Genomic DNA, 25,804 nt, shown 5'->3' with positions numbered 1-25,804 from the left:
AACCCGTTGCATTTATGTATTGTATTTAGTAAATAATCAGGCTCATCCAAATTGTGATCTCACCACTCAACCAAGGCCCATTAAAAATCAAGGTTAATGCTTTAATAATCCTTTGCTGTTTTTATGGCCAGAGAGAAGCCCTTTCTATTTGCATGGTCATAATATTATTGACCTCTTCATCCCCTGAATGCACATCAAAAGGAACTGAAATCAAAGTAATCACCACTGTTGTTCTCTCACAGTAAACATTAACTCCTTTCTTTTCTCACTGTTCAGTAAATTGAAATGGATTAAACAGCTGTAGAAATGAAAACTTGCAAAAGGTCAATGGTTTCAGAAGATCTATACAGGGGTTTTAAAGATGATGGGAATTTAGAAGAGTAATAGGTGTGGCATAGGTGTCAACTTTGCAAAACAGTGGCCAGAACACTGTGAGTGGTTTACACGTATGTAAGTTAAATTGCAGAACTCACCATGGTGAAATCCTGCTAACCATAAAGATACTAAACATATTACTAGACACATACCTGTTGCTGGGCATGTACTTCATAACACAACTGGCATCTTTTTAGTTAACAACTATTTGCTGTAAGAGTTACACAACTTATGCATGCATAAATCACTAGCAGGATTCTTGCTATTTTTTAAAAAAGTTTGTTGTTTACTTATAAAAAAGACATGATATCTAAGAAGTGATTTATGGAATCTGCCTGCAAATGAATTTTAATGTCTTTTAACATGTCAGAAGTGTATTTAATTGTGTATCAATTTGCATGCATCTGGAAATATATTAGTTCCTGCAGACAGAGGTACAAAAGCATGAATTTCATAAGGGATTGTGGGAACGATCGGTGTAGTTCCAGTTTAAGGTTTGCAGCTTATATGTGATGTTTTGTGAAGTAAAGGCTTGACTGTGGCCAAAGATGGTTTTGGAGCAAGAGGGAAGAGGGGGAGTAAGTTGGATTATTCCTCCAGGGCAATGGATCACTGAAGAGGAAACTCATCAGTGTGAATGCATAGAAGACCACTCAAAGAACAAATGTCACAATCCAAACTAACACTAGTTAGTTTTCACCATTGTAAGCAACATGCTCGGCCCTCCATGTATACAACTGCTTGACAGTTTAACCATATATTAAAAAGAATAATTAAGGAAAAAAAAACTCCAGTTAGTTGGTACACTTTTTTCAAAGTATTTATTCTATGGGAAGACTTGAATAGAGAGAATTGACTCCTATGATTCTGTAATGGTAAAGGCAACTTGTAAGCAATTCTATGTAATTTCATGTTCTGTATATGTTGAATTTTACATATGACATTTATTAAAACCTATGCTTCTTTGAAAGAAGTGCAAAAATGTGCTATTACAGTCAAGACAGACCTAAGTCTATTACCATTTATAAAGTTTTATCCACAAATTTTGCTATGTAAATATGATAAATATAGATGCTTCACTTAATAGCTTCTACAGAACTTTATTGAATAGGAGTCTACTATTTAAGCAACAAGTTTTTAACTGAAAGCAGCTTACCTAGAAGATCACTCATAGCATTTTACAACTTTATCTAATTTAATTTAAAAACATCCAAATATATTTCATTGGGAAGTAATGAATTGAACAGTAAAGAGGTTGCTGCTGTATGTTGTATACATCGTTGGTGCTTTCTCTGTCTACTCCATGCACATCGCCTGGATCTCAAAACTCAGGATGCTCAGTTACGACAAGCAACTCTATTTTGTATAGGAAGAATGCAATGGGGATTCTGTTTGGGGCCCAGCAGTGATTTCATGGCAAGGACATGAGCATGCTAAAGGGTGCCTTCATAATAGCTGGACTTGTTGGCTCACTGGCCACAGCTATAGTAGACACAGAATGATCTGATGCAAAACCAGAACTGTCTGCAAGACAAGTAGTGACATGGTCAGGAACTGCTGAGGTAAGCTGGCATGTATCCAGGACCAGCTGCAGGATATGCTGTGCCAGGACAAAGAGTTGATAGGTGGAGAATTGGTACAGATCTAGGACACAATGGATGCTAAGCAGCTTCAAGATCTTGGACAGAAAGGCCTGTTGGTGGGTATCACTGAAGGCAGGTGGAATTAGGGCCCCTTAGATCGAATGGCCAGGTGAATCAGAGACAACTTGGGAATGGGAAGGACTCCCTCTTTGCTTCAGGGGTTCACCTGGAAGTCAGGGGTCAATGGCTTGAGAGGAATGTCTCTTCAAAGGAAAACCCGCTCCCAGCTAGGGTATCCCCACTATGCTAATCCCTTGGTTTCTATTGTTCTTGCTGTTCCTTCACTTTCAACTTCAGATATGGCTTTGCTGACTCTTTTCTCCACTAGTTTGGTTGCATCAGTTCTTGTTCTAGCACTAGGATGATCAAATAAAAGACTATCTGGTGCCCTTTGACATTATTTATCTGACAACATCCTTTGTGTTGGCTCCATCTCAGAAGGGGAGATCTGCCATCATGTGTATCTCTACAGAAGAGCACCTTTCAACTTTGACAACACTATAAAGCCAATGTGATGTCCCATTTCATTCCAGTTATGGAAGACAAGCTTCTTCTTGATCAAATTAATCTTGAACCTCAAAGAAGAGATGGGACTCTCACATTTGCCACTGCAGAGACTGTTACCGGTCTCAGTCCTCATTTTGGTGTAACTACTCAGTTTCAACTGGACCATAGCCCCCTTGATTGTTCCCCTCAATATTATGCCCTTTCACCATATTACAGGAGCTATTTGAAAACTCACGGTTGGATTGATCATTATACACATCATTCATATTTACCTCAATACTGACATAGGAACATGCAACAAGCTGTGCCTTGCAACAACCCATGCCCCAGTCTCAATTCTTCCTCCAACTGTTGCAGTCTACTGGATATCCATAGCTGTCTCTTCTCTTCATACTGTCCCTCTACACCTGGCCAAAACTAATACTATTCCTCTGCTCCTGGTTGATATCAGTTTCCAGCCTCCAGACTGTCTGGTTGTTTCCTCTGTTACAACTGCCTGCTTCACTTAATCTAGTTCTCAACCTCTTGTTTCAGAGACTAACACATCTGCCTTAGAGGATGACTCTGTGTTACTAGAATTAGAATCTTTTTACCCACTGAAGAATGTTCTACATTTCAACCTATTGGATCTGATGAAACCTAAGTGATGTGCTGGTGCAAAAATGCTTAGATTAACCATGTTACACTGGTATTCAAATCTGGAAATATCTTTCGGATGGTGGATGTTGATTTGGCTAGGATCAAGTCTTTCAAATATTCTCTGACAGGCATGAAAACCAAGGATCAGGGCAGGCAAAAAGAAAAGATATCTTTATTATCTTTCAAAGGTAAACTGACAGCTTTCTTTTTGTGAAAGTCTTTAGTCCCAACGTGCTGATTTTCTATTCTGTTTCTTCTCCCTTTCTCTGTATTCATGTTCATTGTATTGCTGTTGGTTTTGTTTATTGGTGTAGGTTGCTTTTGGTGTGTGGTTGGTATCTTAAAGTCTACTGTTTAAACGTACATACCAGTACACACACCAGAACTCAAATTAATCACTGCAATCAATATAAAAAACTACACAAGCTCTGTAATATCAATTTACAAACACAGTGATAATGAAATCTTCATTCCTGTGAGTTCAAAAAGTATTGAAATTGTGTCTATAACCTAGATGTCTATGGATAATGATGACACCAAACCAAAATACAAGTTTAGCCAACAGTCAGGAAGGCACAAGTGTGTATCCTTTTGCAGTAAACAACGTATCAGCTCAGTTCCCTCGGAACAGTGAACTGTCTCAAATCCATGTTACAGAGGTTGGATCAATCTTGCAAACACAAGTGAATGCTGAAAAGAGGCCTTGAACTGAAACAGCCTGGAAAATGTATTAGATGTCCATCCTAGCAGGGAGTATTCTCTGAAAACAAGTTACAATGTTAACATGGCAAAAAGTATAATACATCCAGAAGACGTTAGCTTTAAAGATTCAAACCCCATTAAAATATATAAGGAACACACATTCTATAGCCTAGCATAATTTGTGGGAGGAAAGAAACCAACCAAGAAACCATATTTCTTCTATCTAGTTATAAACTTAAAACTAGCCTTGTTATTTTGTACAGTGGTACCTCGCAAGATGATGACCCTGCTAAACGATGAATCTGCATAACAATGACTTTTTGCGATCGCTATAGCGATTCGCAAAACAGTCATTCCAATGGGGGATTTTTGCTGGACGTTGATTAGGTCCGTGGTTCGTGAACCGTTTGTTCGCAAGACGATGATTTTTTTCCGCTGATCGTTGGCTTCACAAAATGGCTGCCCTGTGTTTTCCGGACCCATGCTTCGCAGGGCAGCCATTTTTACAGCTGATCGGCGCTCACAAAATGGCTTCCCTATGGGCGATTGCTGGACAATGAGGTATTTTCCCCAATGGAATGCATTAAACCAGGTTTCAATGCATTCCAATGGGGAAAGGGTTTTCGCATGATGACGATTTCGCTAAAAAGCTATTTCAATGGGATGGATTATCGTCGTCATGCGGGGCACCACTGTACAGTATTTTGGAAAGAAACATTTTTCAACATAGATGATGTTGACTATATAATTGGGAAAATTCCCAACCACATATTTTGTTGTGACATTAATAGTGCAATCTACTCAATATCAGATGTTCCTGTTTTGTATACAACTAGCTTGTGCAACTTGTATATAAAAAGAGAGGTTACTTACCTGTAACCATAGTTCTTTGAGTGGTCCTCTGTGAATCTACACAAATGGGTTAGACTGCACTTGCGCAGGACTCCTTAGAATCTTCTAGAGCTTAAAAACATGTGATTAGTAGGGCGTTGCCCTGTGGCGCACATGCTCCACCTGCCCGAAATACCTCAGTTCTGAAATGTCCGCCGCTGTCAAGGCTCTAATAGCAACAAAGCTCAAGAACCAAAGTGACGGACAGTGGGGAGGATGGGCAGGATGTGTGGATTCACAGAGGACCACTCAAAGAACTATGGTTACAGGTAAGTAACATCTCTTTCTTCTTCGTGGCCTCTGTGAAGGCTCACGAATGGGTGACTAACAAGCTTACTTACCGGAAGGAGGGCCGTCACGGTAACACTGAAGTCAGCACAGCCCTTCCAAAACTTGCTTCCTTTTTGGCCCTGATGCCCAGACAGTGGTGCGTCACAAAGGTCGATGGTGTAGACCATATGGCCCCTCGACAAATGTCAGGGACCTCAATGCCACGTGACCAGGCAGTCAAAGTAGCCATAGCTCTCATGGAGTGTGCCTTCAATGCCTCTGGTAGTACCTTGCCAGCCAGTTCATAGGCCAAGGTGATAGTAGAAACGATCTACCTGTCTGTGGAGAGTTCAGAGCCTCTTTTCGTGGTCCATGGAAACAGACAAATAGTTTAGGAGAAGTATGGAAGTCCTGAGTTATGGAAATGTAAAAAGCCAAGACACGACTAACATCTAAGGAATGGAGCATGCACTCAACACCAGAAGAAGGATTAGGAAACACTGTCAGAAGAATTAGTGGTTGATTAACGTGGAAACTCGAAATCATTTTAGGGAGACACATCAGGATATAAGACAACCTTGTCTGGATGAAACTGTATATAAGGGGCATCAGCCCAAAGGCAAGTCAACTCGCTTGCTCTCCATGCAGAAGTAAGAGCCACGAGAAACAAAGTTTTAATCAAGAGAAGTTTAAGATGAGTCATGGGCTCTAAAGGTGGGTGAGCAAGAGCCTGTAAGACGACCTGGAGAGACCATTGAGGGAGTGGAGGCCGCACAGGTGGGCAAATGTTACGCAAACCTCTAACGAACCTCTTTAATTCGGGTGTGAAAATAAGTGGGAAGCTTCTGAACCCACAGGCTGCTAAGAAACAATAGCGGAAATATACACTTTTAACGTCGAGTGGGCCAGACCTCAATCAAATAGATAATGGATGAAAGTGAGAAGAGTATCCAATGAAACTGGAACAGCCAGAAGACCTCTGGAAGCAATAAATGTGGTGAAAACAGACCATTTATAACAGTACAATGGTGCCTTGCTAGACAGTTACCCCGCACGACAGTTTTTTCGCTAGACATTGACTTTTTGTGATCGCTATAGCGATTTGCAAAACAGTGATTCATATGGGGGAATTTCGCTGGACAATGTTTGGTCCCTGCTTCGCAAACCGATTTTCACTAGACAATGATTTTGACAGCTTCCTCTGCGCTTGCAAAACAGGTGTTTTGGGGACCTAAGCTTCGCAAGACAGCGATTTAAACAGCTGATCGGCGGTTCGCAAAGCGGCTTTCCTATGGCTGATCTTCGCTAGACAACGACGATTCTTCCCCATTGGAATGCATTAAACAGGTTTCAATGCATTCCAATGGGGAAATGCTTTTTGCTAGACAATGATTTCACTAAACAGCGATTTCAGTGAAATGGATTATCATCGTCTAGCGAGGCACCACTGTATAGTAATTTTGTAGAAGGTTTTTTAGCTCTGTCCAATACTTTTACACTGGGAGAATCCTCCACACCATCAAGTGAAGCGACTCCAGGTCAGGATGACGGATCTTGCCTCCGTCCTGAGTTAGGAGGAATGCTTGGAGAGGTGGTCTCAGAAACTCAGAGGCGATGGTTGTGAGGGTGGTGAACCATGGTTGACGAGGCCACCATGGGGCTATCAAGATGGCGTTGGCTTGCATTTGACGGATCCTGACAATTGTTCGTTGAATGAGCGGAATGGGAGGAAAAAGATAAAGGAGGACATCGTCCCAGCTCACCATGAAGGCATTGCTCAAAGAGTCCGTGCCTCTTCCTGCCCAAGAGCAATACCTGCTGCATTTCAAATTGGCCTGGGTGGCAAATACATTGGTGGCTTACGTTCCCCACCGATTGCAGATATGGGAGAATACAGAGTCGTCGAGAACCCACTTGTGAGTCTGAGTGGTAAGACAGCTCAGATAATCAGTCACATTGTTGTCCTCTGTAGACACGTGGATGGCAACTGGAAAAATATGGTGATCGTAGCACCATTCCCAAAGGTGGATTGCTAAATACAGAAGAGACAAAGAGTGGGTGCCCCCCTGCTTGTTGCTGCAATACAGAGTGGTCATGTTGTCCGTGGCCACCTGTACTCCACGACCAACCACAAGAGGAAAGAAAGCATGGAAAGCCTTGATAACTGCCAACATTTCTAGATGGTTGATATGCAACGACTTCTCCATGCTGGACCATAGAGCATGGATCTTGTGAGTGCCACAGTGCATACCCCAGCCTGTTGGGCTGGCATCCATCGTTATTTGGACTGTCAGCTGGAGAGGCGTGAAAGGACGGCCAACTAGAAGGTGAGGCATGAACGTCCACCACGTCAGTTGACTTGCGAGCTCTGGAGTCACACGTAGGCATTTGGCAGGGTTGTCCAACAGAGGATCGAACTTGGATGGGTACCACACCTGTAGAGAATGCATCTTCAACCAAACGTGAGGAAGAACAGACATGGTCAAAGCCATGAGACCTAAGAGACATGTGTGGTGAGCAGAAACCTTGGCATAAGGGTGAAATGGATGAATAGCTCGATTTAATCTGTGAATCTTCTCAGTTGGAAGGAAGACCCTGGCTCTGATGGAATCTAGAGCACCAATACAGTCCATGCTGCATCAGCCGTGTGATGGGATGCTAAACGCTGTTGTTTAGCCAGTATCATCACCTCCAGGTTGGCATTGAGAACACTGGTCCTAGTCTCCTCAGGAGCAGCCTGGAGAACCAGCAAAACCTTGTTCCATAACTGCCTCTGTAAGCCTCCATAGCTGCCTGATAATTTGACACTCTCATGACAAATAAAGCCAGAGAGTAAAGCCGATGGCCCAGAACATCGAGCTTTCACTCTTCTCTCTTGGTGGGTGTAACCATTGACCGGTTTCCAACCTGTGATTGTACTGTGATAGTACAATTGTACTATCAATTGTACTATCAGTTGTACACAGATTGTACTGTAATAGAATTAGGTGTGGGGTGTTTAGTGAGGAAAGTAATGTCACTGCCATGCGTTCTGTAATGATTCTCAACACGCCTAGAAATCTAAAGAGATGTAGACAGTTGATTCCATGATTCTTTTATGAGAATGAAAGCCAGACTCAATGGCAGGGGGACTTATTTTGGTTTATGTCATCAAAGACTAGGTCCTGCTTGGGAGGAGGATGTTGCTCTATATCAAGCTCCAAGGATTTAGCCATGCAGAGAATTAACTGTGAGTATGATGCAAAGTCCTCAGATGGAGATGGAGGATGGAGATCAGCAACATCTGAATCACGAGTTGGCAGACTTGAAGGAGATTCCCTGGAAACTTCTGAAAGTGGATCCAGAGATTGATGACACTGAAGAACCCCTCGCAACAGAAAGAAGTGGAGAAGGTGAGTGACAATGACTTCTTGATACATGGGCTAGAGCTCGAGGAACCAGTGCCAAAGTGTCTGTTTCTGGTGGATGAGAACTTTTAGAAGAAGCACCCTGAGGAGAAGACCGGATGTAAGATGCTCTCAGTTGCGATACCAAGGATGACGGTACAAAAGGACATGAGAACGCTTCGATGGATGGACCGCTGGTTGAGAAACATCTTGCTGAGATAAATGGCATTTAGAAGCCGGCTTTGATGGCGGAGGGTCGAGCTGATGTCAACGCCAAGGAGGAGAGGGCGATAGGGAGGATCCAGAAGAAGAAGCATAGACATAAGGCACTCTTTTGGAAATTACATAATCACTGGCGTCATAGTAGGGATCAAGGTTGTCCCCATGGTATCAACATCAATCACCCCTTCTATCGACCTCCACATACAAAGACTCCTCATAATCCGAGACCACTCAACGGCGAGATGGACGAGGAAGAAATATAACCTTCCGATGCTGAGGATACTGTTGGGCTGGAGAGATGTGCCAATGTTTAGCCAGCTGTTTATGTGGAGGAGACTGCTGTGGGGACACCTCCGAGTTCGATAGTTGAATTACTGTTGCCCGCCTGATTGACATAGGGCTCGAATGGGCCAAGGCCAGGCTGGAGATCACATCAGCCTCAGAATGGCCATGAGTGGGAGATAGGCTCGGTATCGATACTGAAGCTTAAGCCTGTGGTGGAGGTACAGTTTCGCCCGCCTCTGAAAGAGAGTCTGGATCTGGTAACTCTCTCGACGATTCCTCGAGTATTGGTGATGGAAGAGAAACTCGAACTGGAGGGAGCTCCCGAGGATGAGTAGATTTAGCAGATGGTTTAGGCTTTTTCTGCTTAACCACCTCTTTCTTTTTCTTAGGATCCTTTACTGATGTTGATTTCCATATTGAGCTTGACATTAATGCTGATGACTTTCAGCTTAGGTGCTTTCGAAGAAACCCGCGGAGAAGGGGTGGCAGGAGCTGATGAAGCAGCAGGCTTGGAACAAGGAGTAGGAGGAGCAGGAGTCAAGGTAGGCTCCATGTCTGCCGGGCTCGAGGGTGCTAAAGACGTCTCCCACAAGTATGAATGAAGCTGCTGTAAGCGGAGGTTAAGAGCAAGCTTGCTCAACTTCTTACACTCCGGAAAGGAGTGGGTCTGGTGTCTCTCCCCTAAACAAAATAAGCAGCACTCATGGCCATTTGTGAAAGGGATCTTATTAGCAGATGATGTACAGCGCTTAAAGGGACCTGATGAGGCCATAAAAATTGGCAGGAACAGAAGACGAGGGGGGGACAGGGAAAAATGAGAAGAACTCATGGGAAGACGTTAACGATTGCCAGTCCAAATCAAAAGCCGAAACAGATTAGAAGCTGAAAATCATGATAAAGTCCGTAAGCCAAATCAGAAACTGTAATCAGTCCAAAAGTCAGTAATCCAGAAATCACAAAAAGGTAGCCAATCCAAATCTGACATAATCGTAAACAAAGCCAGTTTAAAGGTCAAAGTACTCCAGAAAACAAAAACGGTAGTGAGGAAGCCAGACCAGAAACAGAAAACCATGAAATGGATAACAATTCAAAACAGCTCTAGATGTTGCAAAAGAGTGTGATCTCAGTGGCGGCAAGAAGGAACCGAGGTATTACGGGCAGGCAGAGCATGTGCACCACAGGGAAATGTGCACCATGGGGTGCATATGCACCATGGGGAAATATCCTACTAAATCACTAGGGAAATGTCCTAGAAGACGTACTAGGGAAACGTCCTAGAAGATTCTGAGGAGTCCTGCACAGGCACAGTCTAACCCATTTGTGTGCATTCACAGAGGCCACGAAGAAGAACTAATTAATTCTAAACACATTCTGAATAGTACAGAGAGCCTATGCTGCTTCATATCTTGGAGTTCAGTTCATCTCTGCCTCATAGCGAATACTCAACAATATCTGCATATTACAAAAGATAAGTAACTATACTTAAGTGGCACAGGCAAAGATGGATCCTTAATACGTGCCAGGCTTCCATAAATATTCTCCCATGCAAGAATCACAATTGTTATGTACTTCACAGTATTATGTAATTTTATCATTTTACATTTCTATTCTACTATGAACAACTTCTGCTCTCCTGTTTCATGCTGAACAATGTGCGTTCTGTGATAGAAACAGAATATAAATTCTGTATATACATAAAACATACTAACTTAAGTTAAATCACTAACTCAAGCCCGGGCCTCATGCTCACTAGCATCCTTCCTCAGTTGTTCTTTCAGCTCTACCTTGTTTCCTTGAAAATAAGACCTAACCTGAAAATAAGCCCTAGTATGATTTTTCAGGATGCTTGTAATATAAGCCCTACCCAAAAATATGCCCTAGTTACGTGAAACCTCACCTCCCACCATAGTGCAGCAACCAGAAGATGACATGACATGATTGTATTTGAATAAACGTAGATTGTTGTACATGAAAAAAATTATAAAAACATCCTCTGAAAATAAGCCCTAATATGTTTTTTGGAGCAAAAATTAATATAAGACCCTGTCTTATTTTCAGGAAAACACGGTACTTTTACTTTTATATTTGGCAACCATTTAAAGGAATTTTTCATAACACTTCTTAATTTCAAAATGAAAACTTAGAAAGCACAGCTTTCCAGTTGTTTTGATTCTTGTGACACACTAAACTCTGCTCACTCAAAAGATATGTTTGACAGTAATTATAATACTTGCAAGTATTATTGGTGATGACCATACCTTAAAATCCATGGATGAGATCTTTTCAAGTTTTTTATTAACATCAGGAGAATTTGCCTTTTTTGTAAACTGAATGAAACAAAGTTTGCTTTGTTCCCAAAATGACAGTATCATGAAAGTGTCTGTGAGGACAGCTGAAAAGCAAAGAAAAAAAAATTTCACCATTGTAATATCTGCCAGCAGCAGCAGCAACACCACAAATTACTATATCCCCTCACCCACCCCCACTGTGACACTAGAGGAAGAAAAGCACATTTTCAAGGCTTCCTAAAAGACATCAGTGTTTCATCTTGTCAGAGTCTTCCTTGTAATGAAAAACAAAGCTTAGGGAGCACTCAGATTTAATAAAACTGAATAAATTATCAGGTTCAAAATTTCTACTATAGTGTGATTCAGCTTCCTATATTCATTTTTTTCTTCATTTCTCTTGGATTTTGGAGTGTAACCCTCTTCTATGATTGTTTTCATTGGTTCAGTGAAAACACTATTCTTAGCTGCAGTCAAGCATAAATATGGAAAAAAAAACAGAGACAGGGATACCAATGAAATAGCAGGTGCTACTAAAGAAGCCAGATTTCTTGAAGCTGTTGAACCACTTGGGAGACAAATCTGAGGATTTTTTTTAAAAAAGTATTTATTTATTTATTTGCACGTGACATTGATCTTTGCATCGGAGCATGCTGAAAGTCAACTTGTATCATTCAAATAGATGGATGTATGCATTTTTTATCCATCTGTCACTATACAGTCCATACTATCACACCATGACATAGAAGTATTTTTTAAAATAGAGTGATTGCTAAAACGTAAGACCCTTAGTGACCATCAAGACTAGAAATAGGGATGAATTTTTAAAAATTGTGATTCGTAATTCATCATGGTAGCCGAATCAACAAATAAAAATTTACGAATATTCTCAGATTAATCGACAAACTGATTCACTGATTCATCTTCACTTTAAAATGCTATAAAACAGGCTCCCAGGCACCTAGAGACACCAAATTCCCAGGGAAGCTTACTCAGTCTGTTTTCTACAAGCTCTGCAAGTTTAGTGGAGTGTGGGTTCCTGACCTCTGAGTTATATAGCCACAAGGAGAATGCCCCTAGGAAAGTTCCCCCTAGGTACTTAAAGAATCTAAAATCACACAGTAGCTTCCAATGTCTTTCTCCAAAAAGCCTGCCAAGTTTGGTGAATATTGGATATCCGACATCTGAGTTATTCACCCACAAATTGTTCCCCCAGGAAAGAGCCAGCTGGCAAAGTTTGCCATGAGGCACAGAAGCAGATGGTATTGAGGGAGTTTGATTTGGCCGCAGCAGAATGAGATAATTTTGGCACTGAGGTAGTTTGGTTTGCCTCCGGCAGGCACTGAAACATTTGGCACTGAGGTAACGTTTGCCCTCAGCAGCATCAGAGGCATTTGGCATTGAGGTAGTGTTTGTCTCCAGCAGCATCAGAGGCATTTGGCATCTTGGCAAGGGTCTTCTCAGGCAGGATCACAGGCATTTGCCATTGAGGTAGCGTTAGCCCCCAGCAGGCACTGAGGCATTCGGTATCTTGGCAGGGGTCTTTCCAAGCAGCATCAGAGTAGAGGTGTTTAGTATCTTGGCCAAGATGAGGTCTTGGGGGTGTTTCAGTGGCTGATGGTTTTTGGCTGGCAGGCAAGGTCTCCCAAGGTTCAGGCATCTCAGGTACCAATATGATTCACTGGGGGAGGCAAGTTTCCCTTTTACATTGGTGGTGTAGTGGCAAAAAATCTGCCACATGGAGGAGTGACAGAGGGTTTGCAGGAGTGTTGGACTAGCTGGTAGGGGAGAAATCATGGCATTGAGGCATTTGACATCAAGTTCGGATTTGTCACAAGCAGGCACTGAACACAAGCCTCCAAAAAGAACTAATGATATACCTAAAATGTGGTGCTGGGCTTCCATGTCAGGTAAGGCCCTGCCACCAAGGCTGTGGGCTTCCAGGTTGGGTACGGCTTTGCCACTAAGGCTGGCCTGTGGGCTTCCAGGTCAGGTATATCCTGGAGGCTGGAATTGGTCACTGGACTTCTGAAGCTGGTTTTCACTTGGGAAGGCTAACAGGTAGGTTGGCAAGCAAGTAGGTAGGCATTTTTTTAGGTGGGCTGGCAGGCAGGGAGGGAGGTGGGTGCGTGGGCAGGCAGACAGATGATATAGTGAACCATTGGGCCTCAGGCAGCCAGGCGATGTGGTAGGAAAGAGACTGTCATTGGGACCCTACCTCTTTAAGTTCATTGAGGGAAGCCCAACAAGGGAAGGTTCACCTTGATGAAAGACAGTCTCTCCAGACTTACAGGATCCAAATGCGAGTGGCATGGTTGGAGCATGTGTCCAAGATGGGAAAACACACAGTTGCTCTGGATGCTGGTGGGGTGGTGGAAAGGAGATTCATGGCCATATTGGACAACTCTGGCCATGTGACCACTTTCCTGGCCCAGCTGGGCAGGTCCGTCAGGAGCTGGGCAGGTCCACATCAAGCCCGAGTGGTGTCTGCGTCCCACTCAGGCTTGACGTGGCTGCCCAGTCCAATGGCAGTGCGCACTACAAGGTGTAATCTGTGCGCCATGCAGACAATGCCCTCAAAGCCTGCTGCATTCCATGCTGCCAATATGTTCCGCCCAGCATCCAAGGATGACCTCCCGTTCCAGTGCCCACTCCTGCAGCAGAACAGACCTGTAGCCCCAGTGGCCCTGTCGTGTTTGCCCTGCCACTCCTCAGGTCCTCTGGCTGCCACCAGTGGGCTGTGACTGAGATGTAGCCGTGATGACCTCCACTCCACAGGTCTGCCGTAAAGCGCACCTTATACCCCTTTGTCTGTGAAAGATGGTCACGGACCACCTCTCTCACAGAGTCATAGAGCAAAAAAATGCAGCAACCATGGGGAGGGGGATCATACCTGGGGGCAAAAAATGCAGCAACCAGCGGGAGGCCAGGGCTTCCATGGTGGACAGTGGAAGTCCAAACAGGGCAATTGTCTTGGCCACGAAATGAGTGGCTGCTGTGACAAACCCAGACCTACTGGGATCTATCACACAGTTACTAAGCTGCCACCAACCATTCCCTATAAGAAGTCACACAGACCAGGGATGGATTTTTAAACAACAAAAGAATAAGGTTTATTTTAAATACAAACAGGGTAAATAAAACAATCAGGTGAATAAAATAAAGTAACGTGGCTTATTCTCACACACACAAGCATACAGTTTGGTTCACCTAGAACCTTTAACTTAAAGCACAGACCCTGAACCCATCAGTTCTGGCTAACCAACAGACCCCTGAACCTTTCAGGCTGGTACTCTGACACACAGTAGTACCCTGTCAGACACCCAGACTCCCACAACAGCTTCTTCTTCCCCAGCTGCTGCTTCGTCCCAACCCAGTGTCTCACAGTCTGTCTCAGCATCTCCTCTTCACCACACAGGCATCACATATTTATACAGTACAGCCCCTCCTCCTGATGTCCCGCCTTCCACTCCCCATAGGATGGAACTTTCCCTCCAAACCCATGACAGACAGGTAACATCAGTGCTGTTATGTAACACCTCCCCTCTTTAAAAGTTGTTTTGTAGGGGGAAAGCTAAAAGTGCTTTTCACCAAAAAACAACCTGCATAAAATACACAACAACATTTATACATACCATATAATACTTACATATACTTACACTCCAAGTTAACCATAGCAAATATGCATTTAAACATTTTACCATATACAGTACATCAATTTACCTTTATTAATACCAACCAAATTCAAAACCAGGTACATTTTAACTTTTTGTTTTCATTATATACATATAGTCCATGTTCTTTCGCCGTCTTCAGTCTTCAGGTCTTCTTGATAAGGCGTCAGCAACACAGTTCACTGACCCTCTGACCACCTTCACTTCAAAGTCATAGTCCTGTAAGTTCAAAGCCCACCTCATAAGTTTGCTATTGTGGGTTTTCATTGTCTTTAACCATTGCAATGGTGAATGGTCAGTACACAGAACAAAATGTCTTCCCCAGATGTAAGGCTTGGCCTTCTGGATCGCGTAGACTATGGCCAAACACTCCTTCTCCACGGTTGCCAAATGTCTCTCACCTTTTTGAAGTTTCCTACTCAGGTAGGACACTGGATGCTGGTCACCATTCTCATCCTCTTGGCACAGAACTGCTCCTACCCCGCTGTTAGACGCATCGGTGTAGATGATGAACTCCCGGTCGAAGTCTGGAGCACGCAGGACTGGATAGTTGATTAGCGCCTCCTTCAACCTCTGGAACGCCGCCTCACAGTCGCTGGTCCACGGGATGCGGTCATCAGCCTTCTTCCTCGTCAGATCGGTCAGCGGAGCCGCAATCTCGCTAAACCTCGGGATGAACTTTCTGTAGTAGCCCACCAACCCAAGAAATGATTTGACTTTTTTCTTGGTGTTGGGTCTAGGCCAATCACGAACAGCTTCTATTTTGGCCTCCAGGGGTTTTATCACTCCTCCCCCTACCATGTGACCCAAGTATTTTATTTCTGGGCTACCCAGCTGACACTTGCTGGCCTTTACTGTTAGCCCTGCTGCACTTAACCTCTGCAGCACTAACTCCAGGTGTATCAGGTGATCTTCCCAGGTATTACTGAAGATCCCTATGTCGTCAATGTAGGCCACTGTAAAGTCACTGAGCCCTGCCAAGGTCTGGTCCATCAGCCTTTGGAATGTGGCTGGTGCATTTCTGAGACCAAAGCTCAGGACTCGAAACTCATAGAGACCAAAAGGGCTGCAAAAGGCAGTCTTTTCTTGATCCCTGGGATCAATTCTTAATTGCCAATATCCCTTTACCAGGTCCAATGATGAGATGAACCGACAACCCCCTATGGTTTCAATCAGGTTGTCTAGCCTGGGCATTGGGTAGGCATCAGGAGTGGTTACACGGTTTAATTTCCTGTAATCAACACAAAACCTAATGCTCCCATCAGGCTTGTCCACAAGGACTATCGGAGAGGACCAAGGACTAGAAGAGGGGACGATTATGTTCTCCCTCAGCATCTCGTCCAGCTCCTTCCGCACCTTGTCCCTATAGGGTCCCGTTACTCGGTATGGGGATACTGCCTGCGGGGGTGCATCCCCTGTGTGGATCCGATGCATCACTCCCTTCACTATCCCCGGCTTGTTGGAAAACACCTGTTGATATTTACTAAGCAGCATTTTTAGTTCTTGCTGCTGGTCTTGGGTGAGTGCAGGACTGATCTTTACCTCCTCTGGGTTGTATTTTACTTCCCCTCTACCCTCCCAGAAGGGTAATTCAGCTTCCTCACTCTCAGCTGCTTTTATCGCAAATAAAACCCTCTGTTCCCCTCTGTAGTAGGGTTTTAGGGCATTCACATGAACCACCCTCCTTGCCTGGTTCTCCTCCTGCTCTATTAGGTAGTTCAGGTCTGACATCTTGGAAATGACCCTATATGGTCCTGCCCATTTGAGCTGCAGTTTATTCTCTCTGCAGGGCCTAAGCCAAAGCACTTCCTCCCCTGGGTCAAAGTGCCTCTCTCTAGCTTTGTGGTCATACCATGTTTTCTGTCTGACCTTCTGAGCTTGCAGGTTTTCTGCTGCCAGCTCTAGATTTCTCCTTAGGTCATTCATCAAGGTGTCTATGTATGTCACAACGTCTTGTGGGTCATCCTGGGTGACCTGCTCCCAAATTTGTTTGATCAAATCAAGGGGCCCTTTCACCCCTAAGTGTGCAGCAAACATGTCAGAGTGCCCCCTTTGTAAGATCATGGGGCGATACTTTTCAGGTACCACCAGCTGACTTCTGATCCCATCTCCCCCTTTTGAGATATTCCTCAGGGTTCCTCTATATAAAATCCCCTTTTTCTCCAGAAATCTCACTGGGGTTTCAGGTGTTAGCTGGGCGTCAGTCACCTGTTCAAAACACTTTTGGAGAGTGGCGTCTGCCTTCTGCTCCTGTCCAAATCTGCTGTCTGTGGTTAAGGTTTCCACCACAGCTTCTGAACTTCCCCCACCTGCTTCCGTCTCTGGCTCATCATTACCCCCCTGAACTGTCCCTGTGGTGGCTTGTGAGCGTGTAATCACTAGCACCCGTTTCACATGTTCAGCCAGGTCATTTCCCACGAGCACGGCTGCTGGCAGAGTCGATGAAATCGCTATCCGCCAATCTCCCCTCCAGCCTTGAAAGTTGACAGGTACCTCTGCTACTGGCAGAGAGATTATCTGCCCCTCAATCCCTGCCACCTTCATGCTCTCATTTGGGATTATAAACTCCCTAGGAATAATATCTGGATGGCACAGGGTTACCTGGGAACAAGTGTCCCGCAGCCCCCTATACTGCCGGTCAAGTATTCCTACGTCCACCCCTGCTGTCTCAAACAACTGAGAATCTGTTTTTATCAGCAAGCAGCGCTTTACCTCCACAAGAGGACCATTTTCCTCAGCCTGATCAGCATAGGTAGCTGTTCCAGACTGAGTAGTCATGGCAACAGGCTCCCTCTGTGACAATGAGCTTTGCTCTTTCTGGACACAGAACACAGCTTTTGGCTTGGTTCCACTAGAATCATGAGGCACATTTCCTTTTATCTGCTTCCATTTCTCACACCCTGAGATTAGATGGCCCTTTCCCTCACAGAAATAACATTTTCTAGTGTATTTGGATTCTCTCTCCTCTTGTTTCGGTTTTCCCTCCAAATTCTGAGGGCTTGGTTTCATGCCTGAGGGCTTCCCTTCACCATGGGCCCCTCCCCCTTGCTGGCTTTTCCCTGGTCCCTGAGAGTACTTGCTGTAGGTTTCTTTGGGTTTACCTACAGATTTCCCCTCACCCAAGGGCTTTCTTATTTGGGAGATAAAATCCGCGATTTCTGCGGCTGCTGCCACAGATTTCGGTTTCCTTTCCCTCACCTGGAATTTCAATTCCCCCTGCAGGACTGAATAGAACTGTTCCAGGGCTATCAAGTCTTTAAGCTGCTCATAGGTCTCTATTCCCTCCTGCGATAGCCATTTCTCAAGCAGCCTCACCAATTGGGCCCCCACTTGGGTAAAAGTCTGCTCTGGTTTCTTGGTGAGGGACCTGAATCTTTGTCTCAGCTGCTCTGCATTTATCCCATGTCTGGCAAACACCAGTTTTTTAAACTCTGCAAAATCTTTCATCAATTCCTCAGGCATCTCGGCATAAACCTCAGCCAGGCTACCACTGATTAAAGACCGCATGATGGTCATCTTCTCAGTTTCCCTTACTGAGAAGTCCACAAACGCTCTTTCCACTAAGGAAAAGAACACCTCAGGACAATCTCCCTTGTGGTACACAGGGAATTTCTTCAGGTCAGCCTTAGATAATTGGCCTCCCTCAGAATCCCTATTATTATTATTGTTCTGGTTCATCAGTTCCAGTTTTCTTAATTCAAACGCCATTTTCTCTCTCTCCAATGCCAATTCAAATTGTCTCTGTTTCTCCCTTTCCTCTCTTCTTTCTCTCTCTAATCTTTCCTCCATTTCCCTCACCCTCAGTTCATGCTGTTGGGCTAGGAGTATTTTTCTGAGTTCTGGGTCCTGCTCTCCTGTGCTGTCACCTTGCACTGAGCCAAATTCATCCTCAGAACCTTGGTCAATCTGGGGGTCTTTCACCTCACTCATGTCTGCTACTTGGCTTCGAGTCAAGGGCATACCCCCCCTCAGAACAGGCTGCTTTAAAAAGTCAAGCCTCAAAATAAAACGACCACTTTTTTCCTTTTACCTCAGAACCAGCTCTCCCTAGAGATTGCTGCTGTTCTTCAGCACTAAAGTTGCAACAGTATCGAGTCAGAGCCTACCCCCCTCTGCTGGGCCTCTCAGCTGGCAAGCTAGCTCGCTGTTGCTACGCAGTTTTTCCTCAGCTTTTCCCGCCAAAACTAGGCTGCCTCAGAGCACCTTAATCTAAGTCTCCCCAGTTGGCACGTTCTTCTACTAGCGCACCTCCCCGTGAGGTACACCTAGAAGATTACCTACGCGCCTCAGACTGTCCCTGACTAGACCCCCCTTGCTCTGGGCACACCTGCCAAGGCTTTGCTGGACCGCTGGACAACTGGACCAGTCGTATCCCACACGCTGGACACCAATCAATGTGACAAACCCAGACCTACTGGGATCTATCACACAGTTACTAAGCTGCCACCAACCATTCCCTATAAGAAGTCACACAGACCAGGGATGGATTTTTAAACAACAAAAGAATAAGGTTTATTTTAAATACAAACAGGGTAAATAAAACAATCAGGTGAATAAAATAAAGTAACGTGGCTTATTCTCACACACACAAGCATACAGTTTGGTTCACCTAGAACCTTTAACTTAAAGCACAGACCCTGAACCCATCAGTTCTGGCTAACCAACAGACCCCTGAACCTTTCAGGCTGGTACTCTGACACACAGTAGTACCCTGTCAGACACCCAGACTCCCACAACAGCTTCTTCTTCCCCAGCTGCTGCTTCGTCCCAACCCAGTGTCTCACAGTCTGTCTCAGCATCTCCTCTTCACCACACAGGCATCACATATTTATACAGTACAGCCCCTCCTCCTGATGCCCCGCCTTCCACTCCCCATAGGATGGAACTTTCCCTCCAAACCCATGACAGACAGGTAACATCAGTGCTGTTATGTACCTTATACCCCTTTGTCTGTGAAAGATGGTCACGGACCACCTCTCTCACAGAGTCATAGAGCAAAAAAATGCAGCAACCATGGGGAGGGGGATCATACCTGGGGGCAAAAAATGCAGCAACCAGCGGGAGGCCAGGGCTTCCATGGTGGACAGTGGAAGTCCAAACAGGGCAATTGTCTTGGCCACGAAATGAGTGGCTGCCTCCTGGGCCTTACCATTCGACTGCTGGCTCATTGCAGCCCCAACAGGTGCAACTTTGTGAAGCGTGGCCTGCCTCATGCTCCCAGTCCCAGAAACCCCCATGGCTGCCCTTCTGGAAGGAGGCGCCTCCTTCTGCCTCCCCACATCTCCCACTGGAGCTGCTCTCTTCCCTCCCCCAGACGGTGGTGACAAAGTGCCTTCCCCAGACAGGAGCCTTGGGTGGTGCCTCTCCAGATATTGGTAGAGGGTGCTGGAGGACACGTGCCTGGTGTCTGACCCCCTCCAGACCACCACAAGGCAGGCATTGCAGCGTGCCAGATGTGGGTCACCATTGACCACCGTGAAATAATCCCACAGGGCCTCTCTGCCCTGTTTGGCAAAATGACGACCCACTGCCTGCCCTGACTGCATGCAATGTCGATGATCCGGACAGTTCTTCATTCTATTACTACTATGTCTGGTGTGTTATGTTCAAGGTGTCTGTCTGTTTGGATCCAGAAATCTCACAAGATCTTGACTTCCTCATTTTCTGATACCTTCTCTACCTCATGTTCCCAGGGGTTTTTGGAGGCTGGCAAGTAATATTTTTTCCATAATAACCAGTGTATTAATTTTGCCATCTATCCTGTCTAACTTGCTAATCTGTTTGTGCAATCTTTGGACATTCAAAGATGAGGTTTCATCTTTTTCTTGGCAGTTCCACCTTTTTCTTGGCAGAGTTGACATTTGCTGTTGGCACTAATTCCTTGGATCTTAGCTTTCATCACACTGCTTTGGAGGGCTTGTTCTTGTGCAGCAAAAATCAAGCTTTTGTTTTCTTTCTTAAGGGTCCCCAGTTTCAGCCATGTCCATGTTGAATTATGACCATGCTTTCCATCAATATTTCTCAGATGTTGTCCATGTAGTGGTTTATTTTTCCAGCTGTTTAATTTCTTTTCAAGTTGTTGTTTCTTACATTGAGCCTTTGTTTCTGTTGTGTTCAAAATATTCTCCATTTTCATCGCCTTGAGTAATTTTTCTCTACTTGTACTAATATAATCATTTAGGCTTCATTTTTCCTCCTCTACTACCTGTTGTATTTGCAGTAATCCACGGCCTCCAATTTTTTGTGGTAAATCTGTCCACATCACTTTTTGGATGTAGTGTGTGATATATGTTCATTAGTTTTCTGGATTTTTTTTTAAATCCTATCCTTCTAATTCATTCTGGGTCCAGTCTATTACTCCAGCTGGGTATCTAATTACTGGGGCTTTGATTGTATTTCCAACATTTAATTTTGATTTTAAGATTTTTCCATAATATTTGTTGTATTTTATAATATTCCATTCCCAAGCCATCCATTCCTTGAGTCTTTCCTACTCTGAATGTATCATCAATTTCCTTTATCTCTTATTCTCTATGGTTGCTCCATTAAAGTCTATTACTGATTTTCTCTCTCTCAGTAGATCCTCTTTTTGTTGTTCAGTCATTAAGTCGTGTCCAACTCTTTGTGACCCCATGGACCATAGCACGCCAGGCCCTCCTGTCTTCCACTGCCTCCTGGAGTTGGGTCAAATTCATGTTGGTAGCTTCGATGACACTATCCAACCATCTCATCCTCTGTCGTCCCCTTCTCCTCTTGCCTTCACACTTTCCCAACATCAGGGTCTTTTCCAGGGAGTCTTCTCTTCTCATGAGATGGCCAAAGTATTGGAGCCTCAGCTTCAGGATCTGTCCTTCCAGCGAGCACTCAGGTTGATTTCCTTCAGAATGGATAGGTCTTTGCAGTCCAGGGGACTCTCAAGAGTCTCCTCGAGCACCAACGGTTCAGCTTAATAAGAAGGAAGTCCAGTTGCCATGACTCAACTTCCAGATATGGTAGAGAATTTTCCTATTATATCAAGCCAGCAAATTTAGCTCAAGACACAACGCTGTAACTTTCATTTCAAAATTTTAGAGTTTCAGTGAAATAGAAAACTTACAGATCATTAGAATAGCTCTGCAGTAGCATGTCAAAAGTTCATCTAGTCCAGTGGTTCTTAACCTTTGTTACTCAGCTGTTTTTGAACTGCAACTCCCAGAAACCTCAGCCAGCACAGCTGATGGTGAAGGCTTCTGAGAGTTGCAGTCCAAAAACATCTGAGTAACAAAGGTTAAGAACCAGTGATCTAGTCCACAAACTTGCCTTTGATAGATACTAGCCAAATGCTTTCATAAAAGGAACATTTGCTTGTCATCTTGTGCCCAGCAACCGGCATTCAGGGCATACTGTCCTTTAAGGTGGAACCTTCTATAAACTTTTTTCGCTGATAAGTCATCATCCAGGAATTTGTGCAATCCCTCTTCAAATGATACATTTTGCTAAGCATTTTTAAATGGTGGAAGATGGAAATGACCTCTCTTTTACATTTTGCATGTTAAAGGTTCCAGGTTCAGTTCTGACATCTTTGGTTAAAAGATCTTAAAGAGCAGAACGAGGAAAGCCCTTTTCCTCACAATATGAAGCATCACCTTCCATATTACTCAACAATATTTAACAGTACATATTTTAGCTGACTAAGATTGCCTGCACTGCAATGAAAGCCATTAACACAGACAACACACAGATCTGTTATTTATTGCGACATTATTGCTTACTTTGAGGAACCTGATCAGTACAGAATAAAGTACTCAAATGGTAGGGAAAACTCACATATTATAACTTCAATATCTTTAGGGAAAATGACATGGGGAATTGAGATTTAGAAAATAAATGTAATAGTTGTTAAGAACAGAAACTTTGATGTTAAATTTTTTTTCTAAAGTGGTTTTGGTCTTGAGGGTAGTAACTATGGCATTACGTGCAATTACTTGTTGTGTTTTTCAGTCCCCAGTGGTAATAATTGGTCTACCTGTTGACATGCTATTCCTCCTGTTCTACAGTAAATGTAAGAAACTGAATCGCACATAGGTATAATTACCATCGCTGATAGTGTCGGAGATGAGCTTCCCCATCAGGGTTCTGTCAATCACCACTTCCTCCAGCTGTGGCCCAGAAAGGCTTAGAGATACCAGTACACCTGAATGAAAGAGGAGCTGAATCCAAATAGGCAAGGGGGGGGGAATGACATAACTTATCAATAGGAAATAGTGTCTTAGATACATTTATTACATTTTAAAAAAATCAGACATGAAAGTGTCGGTGACAACCTATATCTACAATGAAATATTTATTAATACAAATAAAGTTAAAAGGGAAAAGGGAAACCATACTGAGATATTCAAATACTCTTGCTATAACTATGTATGAAATGCTTCACCATAGGACATAATTCCCTGTAATTTACATGGAAAATAGTTACTACAGATGTTGCCAGTCAGGGCTGAAATTCTTCCTCATGCTGCTGCCCTGTGAAAATGTGGTTAAGCGAAAAAAAGAGCAGCACATTATGTGAATTAGTCCTGTCCAGACTTGGCATACGGATCCGTAGGCATTGAACAACACAGTCTTCAGCTATGCTTAAATTTAATATAAATGTATTGGCCTCAGTGAGTTGGTGCACCACGGATCAGGAGTTCTGTTTTTCACTGCGCCTCCTGGGACATCAGCCAGCCTATGTAACTCAGGCAAGCTGCATAGCCGTGGAACGCTACAAGAAGAAGGGGTTCCTGAGTAGTTTACACCTAGGAAATCTGGGCAAGGATTGTCATAAGTCAGAACTGAATTGGTGACACATTATTATCATTCTTTATCTTCATAAACTAACCAAATAAGCAATGTGAAGTTTTGCCATCTAATGAGCTCATAACAAAGGTAAAGGTAAAGGTTCCCCTTGACAATTTTTGTCCAGTCGTGGTCGACTCTAGGGGGCGGTGCTCATCCCCGTTTCCAAGCCATAGAGCCAGTGTTTGTCCAAAGACAATCTTCCGAAGACTTAGACACGGAACGCTGTTACCTTCCCACCGAGGTGGTCCCTATTTATCTACTTGCATTTGCATGCTTCTGAACTGCTAGGTTGGCGGGAGCTGGGACAAGTGACGGGCGCTCACTCTGTCGCGTGGATTCGATCTTATGACTGCTTGGTCTTCTGACCCTGCAGCACAGGCTTCTGCGGTTTAGCCCACAGCGCCACCACGTCCCTTGCTCATAGTGTTCAGTGGAACTATGATCACTATCTTATTTCTCTTTCTTGTGTTTCATTCTATTGCATTCATCACATTGCACTTATAAAATTAAGAAATTAGCACTACCTATTCTAGTTTAGGGTTTATGATGGTATATTGAGAATGAAATTCTGAGAGATTGAAAGCAAGCTATTGTCAACTCTGCAGAACACTTATGTACGGAAATTATTACTGAAGAAGCTAAAATGCAGGTAAACAGCAGCATATTAGATCCATCACTCTTGTCAAAATGAGAGCTAATATAAGGAATGGGGAATGGGGGAAATGGTAACATATGCAATACTTATCAAACTAATTGTTATTTTACTACTTGGAGAACATTAAACAAATTCTGTGCAACTAGGGACATAAAATTATATGATTTTACATATTTGTAAGCTTTAGAACTATATGTCTGAAGTTCCAACAACATTCAAACGATAATTGCAAATATACCCAATGTGAGAGACTGAGTATTAGCAAAGGCTTCCACAGCCGGGATCTAATGGTTGTTGTGGGTTTTTCGGGCTTCTTGGCCGTGTTCTGAAGGTGGTTCTTCCTAACGTTTCACCAGTCTCTGTGGCCGGCATCTTCAGAGGACAGCATGGTAGCTTACCTCACAAATCATTCCACTTTCAACTTAAAGAGACTGAAAGGCAAAGTCTAGACCCCTTCCAGTCATATCAGGTAAGGATTAATGGATATGGAGGCACCATGCCAGAAGGTTATGTTGGAAGAACTTCTATTATTTACACTGTTGGTCCTGCCAAAGAGTTTCATTTTTTCTCACATCCTCATTAACATCTACATGAAACTGCTGAATGGGAAATGGGTGTCACTCAGTTCTACTTCTATTCCACACAGAAATCAGGCAAGGAAATGAACCTGTTGAATTATTGCCTGAAATCAGTGACAGGATGAAGGCCAAAACCTGAAGCTTATTTCTGACCAGACAGAGGTACTGTTGATAAGTTAAAATAAGGACCTATGTGATCCGTGTGTTGATTGGATTTCTGAAAAGTGATAAACAAGATGACTCTACAAGTTCACCAAAATTCTTTGTTAGGCTTAGATGCTACATAGTTTGTCTGTTCAGGAATGTAATTTTCAACTTGGTCTGGATGGAGTTGCAATTGTCCTAATAAAGGGGTGGGGATTCCCAGTGTGATATAGTGAATAGTGAGAGACTAGGATTCTGAAGAGCAGGGTTCAAATTCCTGCTCAGCCATGACTGAGGGAGTGGAACTAGCGAATCCACTTCTTAAATATCTCACCTTGAAAACCCTATTAGGGTCACCATAAGTTGTTTCTGACTTGATGGCACAAAACAAGCACATGGAGTATGGCCCAGGGGCTTCATGCAGCTTGCAACTCTCAGAGCACCTCCAACACACCACATCTCTTGAAAAACAGTCTAAAAATAGGCATTTATGTTTCTAGGAGGGGCATTTTAAAGGTTATTATGTTGCTTTCTTTTTGAAGAAAAAAAAGGCAATGTCCTTGAACTACTTAAATCTTGCCAACTACGTAAGCAATTCAAAGACAAAACATCACTCAGTTGTTGCGATATTTTCAAATGCAGATCCAGATCAAGCACTTCCATATATGAACTACATTTGAGCAACAACCCTATCCACTTTTTATATATCTAGCAAATATATCTTTTGA

The 25,804-nt window shown here is 43.7% G+C and overlaps 1 protein-coding gene across 5 annotated transcripts in view; it reads right to left on the bottom strand.

The window, feature by feature from the left end:
• Window positions 1-25,804, bottom strand: part of WDPCP (WD repeat containing planar cell polarity effector) — a 280,521-nt gene that overhangs the window by 139,315 nt on the left and 115,402 nt on the right. For all 5 annotated transcript variants that reach the window (XR_012088494.2, XM_073003877.2, XM_073003880.2 and 2 more), the window contains 2 exons: window positions 22,954-23,068; window positions 11,179-11,312 (listed from right to left, as the gene is read on the bottom strand). Coding sequence is in view for 4 of the 5 variants with exons in the window: in XM_073003877.2 (XP_072859978.2) it covers window positions 11,179-11,312; window positions 22,954-23,068 (249 nt within the window). In the remaining variant the exon portion in view is untranslated. The remainder of the gene's footprint in view (window positions 1-11,178; window positions 11,313-22,953; window positions 23,069-25,804) is intronic.

This window comes from Pogona vitticeps, chromosome 1, assembly GCF_051106095.1.
Source record: "Pogona vitticeps strain Pit_001003342236 chromosome 1, PviZW2.1, whole genome shotgun sequence".
Taxonomy (NCBI): domain Eukaryota; kingdom Metazoa; phylum Chordata; class Lepidosauria; order Squamata; family Agamidae; genus Pogona; species Pogona vitticeps.
This window is presented reverse-complemented; position numbering and strand designations above follow the sequence as displayed.